This window comes from Tauraco erythrolophus, chromosome 3, assembly GCF_009769465.1.
Source record: "Tauraco erythrolophus isolate bTauEry1 chromosome 3, bTauEry1.pri, whole genome shotgun sequence".
In the NCBI taxonomy this organism is placed as follows: Eukaryota; Metazoa; Chordata; class Aves; order Musophagiformes; family Musophagidae; genus Tauraco; species Tauraco erythrolophus.
In genome coordinates this window covers 53,779,148-53,793,049 of record NC_141467.1, presented here as the reverse complement: position 1 = coordinate 53,793,049, position 13,902 = coordinate 53,779,148, and the positions used below count along the sequence as shown (strand labels likewise).

Here is a 13,902-nt window from a genome sequence, read left to right as displayed (position 1 = left end):
CCAGAACAGACCCCTGAGGGACACTGCTTGACCCTAGTCTCCACGTAGACATCGCACCATTGACCACAACTCTTTGAGTGCGACCATCCAGCCAGTTCTTTATCCACCGAGTGGTAAGTCTTCGTGAAGCCTTTTCTTCTCCAGGCTGAACAACTCCAACTCTCTCAGCTTGTCCTCACAGGAGCGGTGCTCTTACTGTCGGTTTTGGATTACACCCAGCTGCTCCCGTAGCTCTTTAACCAGAACAGCAGAGCCACCAGTTCATTTGTGAGTGTGGTTCCTTACTTCTCTGCTTGTTCAGAAGTTTCAACCATGTCAGCAGTTTATCTTGTCCTCTCAATGGCATTTGCCGCCTGTATCTGAGCTTCAGCAGAAAAGTAAAAGCTAAGGAGATATTTTTAAACCACTAAGTTTTTCTGCAGCTCTTTCAACCTCAGTGCACTTCTGGTCTCATATTTGTTAGGTTTATCTGGGACCCACTTCTAGTTTGCATTTCTGTTTCTCTCTGTTCATCTTACGTGTCTGAAAACTAGGTTGTCAGTTTCCCCAAGTAATTTCTTGTTAGGAGACTGCCGCTGGGTCACTGCACTTACAAGAAGATCAGATACCAGCCCGTTTTTACTTAAAACACATATCTTTTCTTCTCTATACGTGAGTCCTTCTTATGAGACACTGGCTGGAGCAGGAACAGGTATTTTTTTCATTTAGTAGGTGTAGATGTCTTTGAAAGGATTTGAGGAAAATGTTGTGTATTGTTGATAATGTAGACTATTTTTAATTAAATTGAACAATGAGCTGTTCAGTTTTCACCTGTTGTCTGGCTTGCTTTATACACTCACTCCATAAGACTGATTTAGGTCTACATTGTGCATTTTTCAAATGTCTGTGTAAGATTACCAGAATTGCCTGCACTCCTCACAGGACCTGCAGTATTACTTCTTTGCATCTTTTTCTTCAGCCTTTTATCACTATCTCAACAGTACTTCTGGTATATTGACATGTGAAGGCTGTCTCCTGAGTATTCGGAAACATTTATAGGGCTTTTTTACTACCAAAGTTAAAATAGTTTCTTGGAAAGACAATAGTCTGTGTAAATAGTCTATTTACAGGGATAATCCTACACAATATTTTCCTGAACTGGTTTTGAACTCTAGACAAATCAGGTATTTTGTCCTCTCTGGAACAAACAGTTCTAGAAATTCACCAAAAAAGAGTTTTGAAGGAGAGTTTTTGAAAGCAGTGAACATTCTTTTGCAGCGCAGTTTTGTGAACTTCTGCGTGTGAAGTCTTACCTCCAAGTCTGGAAGAGATCATAACTTCCATTGACTGTGGTTTGTTCTGACCTGATTGGAGATTCAAGGGCTGTATTTCAAGTGGGCTATAAAAATATGTGCTACAAATATTAGAAAGCCTTAAATGATGAACTAATGGTCTTAAACTTTTGACTTAGGTTTTGTGAAGGGTTTTTCTAAGCTAGTTTTGTGTCATACTAAGTATTATGCGATGAATAAATGTAGCTTTATTGTAGGCTTAATTTTTTCAAAAGAAAAAACAAATTCAGAGTTCCCTCACCCCTCAGAACTATTGCATGAAATGATTCTGTTGCATGAGTAGATAGACCATGATTCTTCTTTTACTTATCTTAATAAAAGAGAGATGTGAACTAAACTGGAAGGAAGCCAGACACTCTGTTATTAGCACAATACACAGTCTGATACACAGTACTGAATTCTCATTGTGGCTCTACAAAGCGTTAATGAAGTTCTAATTTAAAAAGCAAACAGCAAACCTCTACATTGCACCGTGGGGACCCAACACATTTTATCACATTGTATTGTGACTAATATTAATATTGTTAATTAACAAGCTTTCTTGAGATCTAGGAATATTACGGCAACAAGTTTTTTTTATTTTTTTTCCAAGACTGCCTGATGTTTCTCAGTACCTCCAAACAGAGGAGCAGTGAAATGTAATGATCTAAATTACCAACTCGTTCAGAAGATGAAAAAATTAAATCTATTTTTGCTAAGTGAAAAATAATTACAGTATCTCAATTTAAATGATTTTTTTACTTTAAGATCAAGACACAGAAACAGCCATGCTGAAGGATAGAAGCATAACTGGATCATTTTAAGAGTGGCCAATATTTGTCTTCAGAGGAAAATGAAGCTTAACAGAACTAAGGCCACTTTACTTCTCACTGAGAGATTCCACACAGGGGTTTAATGGGATTTAACTAACTCGCTTTGAATTCATACCATTAATTAATTTGGCTTAACTTTCTTTCATAACCCCACATAGACAGGATCTAAGTGACTATGTATGCCTTTCCTTATATAAATCCATTGTCAGTATTGAATGTATCTTGGTAATTTTCCAGTGCTGCGGTTTCTAAGTAGGACTTTCTGCTTATGCTCCAGCACCTAGTTATTTAAAAATAATAAATAAAATGGCAAAATCTAACATACTGAAAACTAGATGATACCTTCTTTTTTCTCCTGGGATGGGGCTAAGGAGTGGCTGTGCTAGTTTGTTTTGATTTATTTTGGTTTTCAGTGAGACAATTTACTACTTGTCTTGGTAGTTTATAAAATAAATTTTAAGAAGAGAGAAAAAAAATCTTAGGTTTTCACCATTATAAAGTATGCAATATGTGTTAAGTGGTTTGAATTAATGTATTATAAAAGTGCATTTTTGGAGAAGTTTAGTTTTAGTCTTTACAGGCTAAATAAAATAGTTTATTTTTTGACAACACCTAAGTGGCTCGTTGATGGACAATAACAACAATTACATGTGTATTAAAACTATGCCCTTACAAGTTCACAATCTTAATTTTTCTATGACTTATCAAAGCATCAGGTTTTCACCTCTGCTTTCCCTGCAGATGCTTTATAAAACAAACAAAAAATGGTAAAAGTGTGTGTTATCTTTGTGCATGAGTGAACTAATGTCTGTGTAGTTTGAGGAAAAGTTGTCTAGAAAGCAGCCTTATTTAGACTGAATTCTAGTTTGTAACTTGGTTACTGAATTGGTATTCTGCATTTGCATAGGTCCAGAAATGACAAGCCCTTATGAGAGCACTAGAATCACAGAGCCTTTTTTGCTGTTTTTAAAGGTTGGGTTTTCCATGTTCTTTTTGAAAGATGTAATCACAAATCGTGCATTACAGAAGTCTTACGTGCTCCTTTTCCTTTTACAGGTCCAATGATGCACCAGCAGCCTCCCTCCCAGCAATATAACATGCCACAGGCGAGTGGCCAGCATTACCAGGGGCAGCAGCCACCTATGGGAATGATGGGCCAAGTTAACCAAGGAAATCATATGATGGGTCAGAGACAGATTCCTCCATACAGGCCGCCACAGCAAGGTAGGACTTCACTTCAGTGTTTTTACATTGATTTTAAATAACCATCTTTAAAACTATTTTAGATCACTTCCTTGGTTACACCAAATTTTGATCAAATCATTGAGTGTCACAGACTTTGTTTGCACACTCTTCTCCTTACCCTCTTAAGAGTGGTTCTGGCAGCAACAGATTACTGGTACCACCATGAAACATGAAGACAAATATTTCTTTTGTTTTTTGTTCTTTCTGATGAAAACTATCTAAAATTATGCATCCCAGATAAGCTGATGCAAAATTCTGTTTTGGTATTTAAATGATAGGTATAGAAAAAGAACAGAGTACCTGCTTGGTTCTGAATTCATTCAGTTACAAAAAGCAACAATGTTCCACCATCTTGCTTCTTTTTTTTTTTTTTTTCCCCAGTCCTTTTAGAACCGGAATAGCTTTATTTTTAACACATTAGTCTGTAATACGCATGTTCCTAAAATGAGCTCAAAACTGAAGTTTGATATAATGTGCTCAATCTAGTGCAGCCAAACAACTCTGTGTGTGTGTGTGTATATATATATATAGATATATTTAATTTTATTTTGTTTTAAGTAAACCAGATTACATATGTTATCTGAAATGCAACAATATGGGTGGGGAGTACATTTGAGAAATATTTCTCAGACTAAAATCACAAATTAGTAGGCTTTATAACAGAGAAAACAAGTTATTTACGTATTGACTGGTTGTGGTTTTTCAGGCCCACCACAGCAGTACTCAGGCCAGGAAGACTATTATGGGGACCAATACAGTCATGGTGGACAAGGTCCTCCAGAAGGCATGAACCAGCAATATTACCCTGATGGTAATCTCTCATAAATGTTAACTTTCCCATTTTCTATACCTGCCCAATACTAATGTAGTCATATGCCCAAAATTAGGGAATGAGGCAAGAATAGTAATTGGATATCATACCTCACACTTACAAAACCTTCCAAATTCAGAATTGTTACAGTGTAAGTTACTATGACTAGTTAATTTTGCAATTTACTCAAAGTGTGTAATTTGTAGTTCTCCCATTTGAAACTCTAACAACAGTTGTAGTATTTAGAAATGAAGTTCTGTAACTGGTTTTTCTAAAAGTATGGAGGATTCTTTAGTATATCTAGTATAATTGAGATGAATTAAAACAGTCGTAGCTTTATTGTAAATCAGAGAGGGGGTGATATCCTTTTATTAAAAATTTTATTGAAGTGGAGAACCTTGTTAAAACGAATGTGGTTTTCCTGTAAATATTCTATTTTTTTATCTTAGTGTATAATTTTCATGTAAGTAACACAAATGTGTTATTGCTGCTATGGTGTGGGCCTTTAGTTTAATTTTTACAAAGGAATATAAAATGGTCTCTGCCCTGAGGAGATGGTAATTGTGAATCCTCTTTAGAAGCCCCCCCAGGGCTTTCAAGACAAGACCAGAACTTTAAATTTCATAAATCTGTCCTCCTACCTCTTGGAATTCGGAGTGCTGAAGGCTCTTGGATTGTGTTATAAGTTAGGGAAATTGCAATTAACCTGGCTTTAGGCTGAGCAGAGACTGGACGGACAGAGGTGCTTACTCATCACTACTGTGATAACTGTGTGTCCAGCTTGATGGTATCTTAGGAAGTTCAAGGAATGTGGTAGATGTTAAACATTTTAAAAATGTATTCAAAGCAAAGCTACGTAATTACCAAAGCAACGACTCATTGCAAATAAAAAGATACAAGTTAGTTGTTTGAATTTTAATTTCTATTAAACTGATTTTAAGATACGTCAAGCCCCATCTCTGTAAGTTTACATGTGTTCTTTTTGGAGATATACATGCAGAGTTATTTTAGAAGTTGCATTAATTCGTAATTATTCAGCTATCATTTTAGAGTTTTTACATTATACACGTGAACTTTAAATGGTTAAAGGCAGTTTTCTGTAGTAAGGGCAATTCCATGTTATCATCAACAGCTCTGTGGCAGCACAGATTACTTCTCTAAGACCTGTTCCTTCTAAAGACTCATTCTTTATCATTATCTCATTATTACTCTTACATGGAATGTAAAGAGAATATGTTGTAAGACTTGTTGTAATGGTTATGTATTTATATTGGATCGAGTCAATGACATATGGTACAGCTGCAGAACTAATTAGAAAGACCACTGAGTTTTAGAACTGTTTCTCCTTTCCTGATTTTTGTTCCAAAGTTTTATTCCAAATTTATATAATTTGTATGACTTAATGTCAAACAAAATTTTAGTTTTTCTCAACCAAGTTAGCAATGAGAGATATTTTGGTCATCTGTAAGACAAGAGATATTTGTTCTCAAAACAACAGGTGGAGCGCTTACTGCATGTACTGGTTTCTTAATCAGAGATGCCTGTAGTCTCTGAAAAGGAAGGTTGGTTTGTAATGATCCTACTCAGAACTGGAATGTAAGAGGAAAAGTTTTGTTGAGACTTGTAGGAATTCTGTTTGTAGGGAAAATCTTGACAATGTTATTTTTCTGTCACTTAAAAGCAAAATTTATTGTAGACTGTGGTTCATAACTTCATTGAGCTTTGTTTGTTGTATTTCACACTGCTTTTAGCATATGCTTTTGAACTGGAGATCAGCAGAACAGGTGTTAGACAAAGTATGATAATTGCTTTCTTTGTTCATTCTAATTTAATTCAGGTTATTTACATGTGAAAGGCCTAAATGCTTTCATTTTTTTTTGAGTGAAAGATAAAGTACTTTTTTTTTTTTCCCCCCAACAAGGATTATCAGAAGGTTAAGACCATCGCTTGCTGTGATGTTGCTAAAACTACTGCCTTTTTTTTTCCTGTCACATGTTAATTCAATATGAAAGGAAATCATATTAATAAGTCTATGGCTAGTACAATTGAAAATTCTTCTTCATGTATATCCAGTTGAAATTTTTTTCATTTTTCTGAGAAATGAAATATTTTTAGGGTTTTTCACTCAGAGACCATTAACGTTTCTTCCTGTCTCTTGTCGAATTGATGTAGGTCATAATGATTACGGTTATCAGCAACCGTCGTATCCTGAACAAGGCTACGATAGGCCTTATGAGGATTCCTCACAACATTACTACGAAGGAGGTATCTATATACCTTCACACACATACGCACATACATTCCCTTTCCTTCCCCACCCGCAACGGGAACAAAAATTCTTGCACAACACGACTTATACCCATGCAAAGCTCTGTAGAGTACTAGTTGCTGGCTGTCTTGAAAATTGCAGGGAACCTGAAGCCTTCAGAATAATTTCTTGCAAACACCTAAAATATATAACCACAATTTGCCATTTCTAACAACAGTAAAATGACTAAAACACTCTAGAGATAACTTTTTTTTTTACCTCAATGGAAATTTTTATTTAAACATAAATTTGTTGGTTCAGTTGTATATCTTTTTGTGTGTGTATATATTTTGTATAATTATAGTGCTGTTAGGAAATAGCTTGCTGATCTTGTGTAGCTAGTCTGTGCTCTTGTAGCTGTCCTTAATTTTGTCTTTTTTTTTAATTTTATTTAGCATAGTCATGATCTTATGACTGTGATGTTCCAGTAAATGTAATGCTCGTTTGGCAGAGATGCTGAAAATGCTGCAGTTCAACTTCGCAAAATTGGCTTTAACTGCAGTTTGTTTGGCCGAATTCCTTCTGTTTGGTTTGAGTTTTCTTTGTTTTGTTCAGTTTTTGAAATCAATATTGCGTTTTCATTTTGTTCTTGTGTTGTTGGCTGTGCATCTTAGAAGGAAAAAAAATAATAAAGTAGGTATCTTTATAAGTTTTTGCTTTCTTGCAATCGTCTTACAGGAAACTCGCAATATGGTCAGCAGCAAGATGCATATCAAGGACCACCCCAACAGCAGGGTTATCCACCACAACAGCAGCAATATCCAGGCCAACAAGCCTATCCAGGACAACAGCAGGGTTATGGTAAGAACCTGAAGACGCAGACAGCAATCGCAGAAAAGACCAAGGCAGATATTCATACGTTATTCCATCCCTGTTTTACTGGGTTGGAAGGCCAGGCTTGTGCAAAAAAAGCTCTATGCCTGCAATTTTACTGGGCCAAAACAAGAAGGCATAGAAAACAGCATCTTTTGGGAAGCAGGACTGTTGGCAATCTAGGACAGTGTGGTAGCATAGAAAAGGAGGGTGACCAGAAAACATTGTAACAGGTGTCTGTAACTTAGAAGGACCCAGAAAAACTCTGCTCTGTTCTGTCCTTTCTGGGTGAACACAGAGTCAGGAGGGCAGAAAGATGGCAGAGACCCTTTTGTCCCCTTTCATCCTTGATTTACCATTTAGAACTAAATCTTTTAAATCTAGTTTAAAATTTCATCCAACATACGCGAATCATTCTTTTAAAGTTCTTCTACTTATCAGTAAAGAAATGAATGTAACCATTGCCAATGCTGATTTTAAGAGGGTTTGTCTTATAAATTTGCACTAGTAGTGCAAACCTGCTGATGTATGGCAGGAGTGAGAAGTCCTCTGCCACAAGTGAGGTAATGTACTCCTTGGATTCAAGGAGAACCTCCCAAACAGGAAACTTACAGTAGTATGTAATTTTTTGTGCGTTACTGCTGAAAACTTGAGGTCAGAAGAGCATATTGAAAATACTGCTCTCTTCGTTTTGCTTGCTTGCATATTGTAAAACTGTACATATTTATCTTGGAAGAAGGAATCTCTGAAGTCTAATTCCATATATTTTAGCTTTGTTGCAGGTTTAAGTGCTAAAACTTTCTGCATGGCAGGTATCCGAGGAAGCACATGGCTGACTTGTTTGCTGTGTAGATAAATGCAGGATTGGCATTAAATCCAGCTATGTTGAGGCAGAGTTAAGTTTTAAGAGGATCCAATGAGATTTAGCAAGTTTCCTCATTTTGGAGGTTATGGATGAACTGGTAGTTCTAAAATAACTCATTTACTTACGTTCTGCTAAACATAACATAGAAACAGAATGAAGATCAGAGTGAAGGTCCATCTAGCTCACTATTCTAAATTTTATGAGTAAAGAAATAAAATCTGGATTACTTTGAAAGTTTGGATTAAGAAATACTAGAGGAAAGAGATGAAGAAATCTGTTGGAGTGACTTAACCCACCGCAATTGTGTATCCAAATATCATACTTCTCAATTTTTAGTTTTTAGCAGAAATAAATATTGAAGTTGCATTTTTATTGTATGAAAACTCTCAATGAATATTTAGAGTTCAACTACAAAGAATTAGCGTGAACAAATAAAACCAAGTTTCATTTGTCAGATGAACACAGCACTTTTTAGGATGTAGTATCCTTGCTCGATTTAATATTTAATTGCTTTCTAATTTGCAAAAATAAATCAGCATCCCAGTCACTATTATCAGTCTTTAAGGTTTTGTTCCACTGTAGAAAGCTGAAACTGCATAGTTCAAGGGGATTTGAGGCCTGAGGAGAATGGTAATAGCCTATGGAGCTTTTCTTCTTTGGATCATCTTTTTGACTGTGTCATGGATCCAGAATTACTGAAAGAGTTACGAACTGATGTCATCTCAGTGTCCAGTGCTTGTAGCTAAAACTAGCCCTCTCTAGCACTGAAACGCATTATTGCTGAAACACATCTGTTTCTTCTGAGAGGAGAGGAAGAAAAAAGGTGCTGGTTTGTATAAAAGAAAGCACTTCTGAAGAGTTGCAAATCTTCTCTGACTCTGCCAATTTTTAAGATCTGTATGGAGTGTCACTGAAATACACAGTACACCATCTCTCCCAAGATAGGAGGAGATGAGGTTAATTTTGTTTGGAACATGTCTGCACTGCCTAATGGTAGTAACGTGCAGTTTCTGATGGTAGACGGGCTGAGTCCCTTTGAACAGTAACAGAGTTTGTATTGACAAAAGAACTGCTTTCTTTTGCAGCTGAAGAAGGCTGGAGCCAAAGTTGGTTGTTTTTTGTTTGGTTGGGTTTTTTTCCCCCCCTATCCTTTTCCTGTAAAGTTAAGATGACCAGAGGAGTATGGAGTAGAGGATGCTTCCCCCCTCTCCCATCTCACAGTAGCATTTACTGGTTATCACATCTCACATTTTATGCGTGTGACTTGCTTGCCTGACATCCCATTTATACATCCCAGTTATGATTGCCTGCTGTGGTGCGAGAACTGACTTTCTGGCAGTGCAGTGCCGCTAGTCTCTTCAAAAGGTCCAAATGCTAAACGCAGCTGATCATCTGGCTGCTCGTGGCACTGTAAAGTTCTGGAACTGGAGCAGCATATGGCAAGAGGAGAGTGTGTCTCCCTAAATCCTGGAAAGCGCTCATGTTTATGATTTGTCATTTCTTGCCTTGTTATTCCCTGTCTTGTGACCTCGTGTGTGGAACTACGTGCATTGGTAATGAATAATGAATATATAAATAAAGGTAAATGTTTCTATGGTTGGAGCACAGGCCCTGCCAGCTGAGGAGCTTTCCAGGTGAGAGGAGGACCACTGATCCCTGGTATGTGTTTAGGTAGGAAAAGACCTAATTGCACAGTAGTGATACTTAGCCTTGCTTAGTGGTAAAATTCAATGCCTTTACTGTTCTGTTCTCCCAAACATGTTAAGGAATCTTTTTTAAATTTTTTTTATTTACATTTTAATGATCTCCAGGCCCCTCTCAGAGTGGTCCAGGACCTCAGTATCCCAATTATCCGCAAGGACAAGGCCAGCAGTATGGGGGATACCGACCCACACAGCCTGGGCCACCACAGCCACCACAGCAGAGGCCTTATGGATATGACCAGGTAGTCTTTCATTTAATGAGAAAGTTGTGATTCTTACACACTCGTTTGATAATCTTAGTTTCTTGCAGACATTTAAACTGATCAGTTTGAAGATAGGGTTTCTCAGGTGTGTATATACAGTTCTCATGAATTTTATTTCTGAGTTACCCAGAATCATTTGTCTGGAGGTGTGATTAGTCATTCCCTTCTAAGTTTGCAAAGTTTTCATGCAGTTTGGCAAAGCGAGGCGCTCCAGGCAATATTTTTGGACCTTAAAAATTTAAGGTGATCTATTTCATAGCCTCATGGTGAATGACTAATATGAAAGATGAGATTCCTAAATCTCATGGTGGATCGTTCTTCGTTACTGCTTTACAATAAAAATGATTGAATTGATTTTCCACAAACACAAATCCAGTAATCCTCCTCTCCAGTTGCAGAACCACCTCAGGTGTGCAGCTGAAGTCCCTCTACTGTAGAGCTGTGTGGTGAGACATGAAGCCTACTTTTGCACAGATTTTTCTCTGACCAGTATAAAGGAACACTAAACGTAGGAAAGAAATGACCTGAAAAATCAACTGCTTCTTTCCCATCACTACTAAGATAAGTTTAAAACAAACAAGAACTGTCAAAACTCAAAGCTGGAGTTGTGGAGGACTCTTGTAAAAAAAAAAAAAAAAAAAAAAAAAAAAAAAACAAACAAACTTGTCTTCTAATTAAAGGATGAAATGGAGATTTTATTCCTGTAAAAGGTACTAAATTGTAAAAATCTTCACAACATGAGTCGTTCAGAAATGTCATTAAAACATACACTATTACTTTCCTCGGCATAAATAGCATGGAAGGTAACTAAATATACCTTATGATGAAAATGAGGTTTTAGTGTTTAAATAAAATCCTGATATGACAGTAGAAGATCAGTTGAACTTCCAAGAACTACTTTGCCTTGGAAGTGAGAACAGTCACAATTGCTTGCGTTTTTAAAGAACAACTGGCTTCCTTTCTACTGAAATTAGAAAAGACAAGGAAAAAGGAACAAACTTTCAAAGCAGTAGTTAGGAGATGCAATTACTTCTGATTATTAACAGATAAACAAAATGCTTATACACTGAACAAATAGCTTCCTCCTGCAAATAATAACCTACAGGAAAATGCCTTGCTTGTGGCAAATGTAGGGTCAAGGAAACTTAATCTGTTTGCTGAGTTCCTTCCAGCTTTCTTTGCAGTAGAAGTAGATAACCCTCTCTGTAGATAAGCTCTACTCCTCCAGTTTGTGCAATCTAAGTCCCGCTGGGAAACTCAATTATAGAAGACCTCTCCACTCTTTCATACTAGCCATTCCCATAGGAATTGTGCTGCTTAAATTCTCATCTGGTAGCTGTTCTGAAACTCTTCTTCCTAACTGATTGTCATATTACAATGGGAAAAACTGACATTGCAACATGAAACTGGAATTTCAAATACTGCCTTATTGCGATGGTACTTAACATGGAATGGTGGTGGGACTGCAGTTTGGAGAATGATCACTTCATAGTGCACTACTTGTTTCTGCAAGCCTTGAACCCTGTGGTGAAGGATCATGGTAAGCGTGTAGCATTGATGCTTTCACCTCTGTCCTCCTCTGCAGTACATGATGTTCTGTCAAAAGAATATTGATAAGGGTAATAACTCTATGAATTGGATCTATGGAATAATTGATTCCAGTAGAATATGTTGACTAGTTCTTTGTGTTCACTGGGATGTGCCTTGATTTTTGAGATACATGTGTCAGTCCATTCTGTGATGCTTGCTATATGGATATTTTTAGGAATTCCTGAAAGCAGGTTAGTTTCTTAAATTACTGTGAATTTAGGTGGGAAGTAGTTCCCATCTTTTATTTTTGACAGTGCTCTGCAAATTTCACATCAGTCTATTGAATTTAAAGATATACTCTTTTGATTAAATTAGCTTCCGTGCTTTAAATCCATATCATCATCTTACTTTTAGATTAAAATGCAAAGGATTTTTAGTGAGATGAAGCTCTGTACCACTTACTCATACTGGTTTATCATTTATTGTTATTTGTTTCCACCTTTTAACATCATAGTTTATTTGGATGGTCTTCTGATTTCAGCTTCTAATACAGGAAAATATGCCTTGTGGTCTAATTATATATTTTTAATTTCTTTTTTAGGGTCAGTATGGAAACTATCAACAGTGAAAAAGTACTCACATTCCAATAGGCAATATCTATTAGCAGCCATATTGTCTCCTCAGCACTGTGGCCATCTTCCTGAGATGAGAACCTCTCATTCCATCTAGATTTTGGAAAAATCTTGTGGCTGTTTTATGGTATACAGTCTTTATGGGTTAACTGTTAAAGACTGTAGATTCTCAGAAACTGATTTCACATCTCTACTCTAGATGGCAATATTGGACAGAAAATATGTGACATAACAACTTGCAGTGAGTTGAGAACTGTATGTTGAGTAGACTGTTACAAACTGAAAGGTGCAAACAGCTTTGTATGTTTATGAAGGTTATGGGAATTTAATATTTTTTCCACAGATTTTTTTTTGTAGGGGGAAAGGGGAAATGCACACTTTTTACAGCAGCAATATTTTGTATATTATGTTTTTCATGTGGTGAATATGCAAGACAGTACACTACTGGCTGGGCAGGACGAGAAATATACTGTTAAAAATGGGTAGAGGCACGATAAGTGCTTGATTGTATAAGTATCAAAATGGTGTACAATAAAGATAACAGTGGAAAAAAAGTGGAGAGCATCATACATCACTGATAGGTTCATGTACAAAGAATAAGAATCCCAGTTATCTAAATGGGAACATAATTAAGGACGGTATAATATAGTCTTGTGCAAAGATTAATTTTTTAAGCTTTCCAATTTTTCTGAGTGAAGCTTTTTTGTAAAAATTGTTTCTAACATAGTTTGGCAATTTTCTGCAACATTTTTTGGGTAACAAGATAAACGTTTGGGTTTTATTTCTCAAGTGTTTTGTCACAGCTTTGCATAAGCAAGCTGTAATCCCTTTTAATAATTGCAATAACAAAATGGCAAATATTAATTTTACTTGGCTTGAATATGCAAAGAACTTGAAAAAGAATATGGAGGACAGGACTGTATTGTATAATGTATTTTAACCTTTAGTTGAATAATTTGTATGTATCAAAATAGCCTAGAAGACTTTGTAAAACCTGTCTAAACTTTTCTAACTGGGAGTTAATATCTTTAGAAAGGGGGCATTTTTTGTGCGTGTCCATTTTTCTTATTGGTTAACATGAGACCAAGGGATGTTTTGTGACATCAAATATCAAACCTGTTGGTGAGGTAAACGCCAAATTTTGTTTTGAACTGCATTAATGCTTATAGTGTTGCATGTGAGATAGAGGCAGCACCTTGATCAATAGCATAGTACACAAAAAATCGGTTTTTGAGACTGTCCTGCAAATGTATATCGGATAAATAAATGGATATTCTGTTGTGCAGGAATATATGCATTCAAGAACTGGCAACTTTTATAAAGGACAAAACTTAGAATTAACCCATGAGTTAAAAATCTTTTTTTTTTTTTTTTCAGTTGGCTATCATGTTTGGGGAGGTGGGGGGGAAGAAAAACAACTGGTGTTCATGGTATATATGACATTATACATGAAAGACAAGATTTCAATTTGTTCATTGTTTTTTAAATGGAGAACAATTTTCTTAAAGCTGATAGAAAATACACATCGAGGTTTGAACAGATACGGCATGAGGAACATTATTATGAATGAAATGCCTGTAGGTTCTGTG

General features: G+C 36.3%; 1 protein-coding gene across 6 annotated transcripts in view; it reads left to right on the top strand.

Moving 5' to 3' along the window:
* SS18 (SS18 subunit of BAF chromatin remodeling complex) overlaps positions 1-13,633 on the top strand; it is a 42,716-nt gene extending 29,083 nt beyond the window's left edge. Inside the window, exons 6-11 of one of the 6 annotated variants that reach the window (XM_086608627.1) lie at positions 3,200-3,367; positions 4,095-4,199; positions 6,372-6,464; positions 7,186-7,308; positions 9,997-10,130; positions 12,283-13,633. In XM_086608627.1, the coding sequence (XP_086464753.1) occupies positions 3,200-3,367; positions 4,095-4,199; positions 6,372-6,464; positions 7,186-7,308; positions 9,997-10,130; positions 12,283-12,309 (650 nt within the window). In that variant the 3' untranslated portion in view covers positions 12,310-13,633. Of the gene's footprint in view, positions 1-3,199; positions 3,368-4,094; positions 4,200-6,371; positions 6,465-7,185; positions 7,309-9,996; positions 10,292-12,282 lie in introns of those variants that run through there. The other 5 variants (XM_086608630.1, XM_086608626.1, XM_086608632.1 and 2 more) reach the window with 5 other exon arrangements.
* The last annotated feature ends 269 nt before the right edge of the window (positions 13,634-13,902 follow it).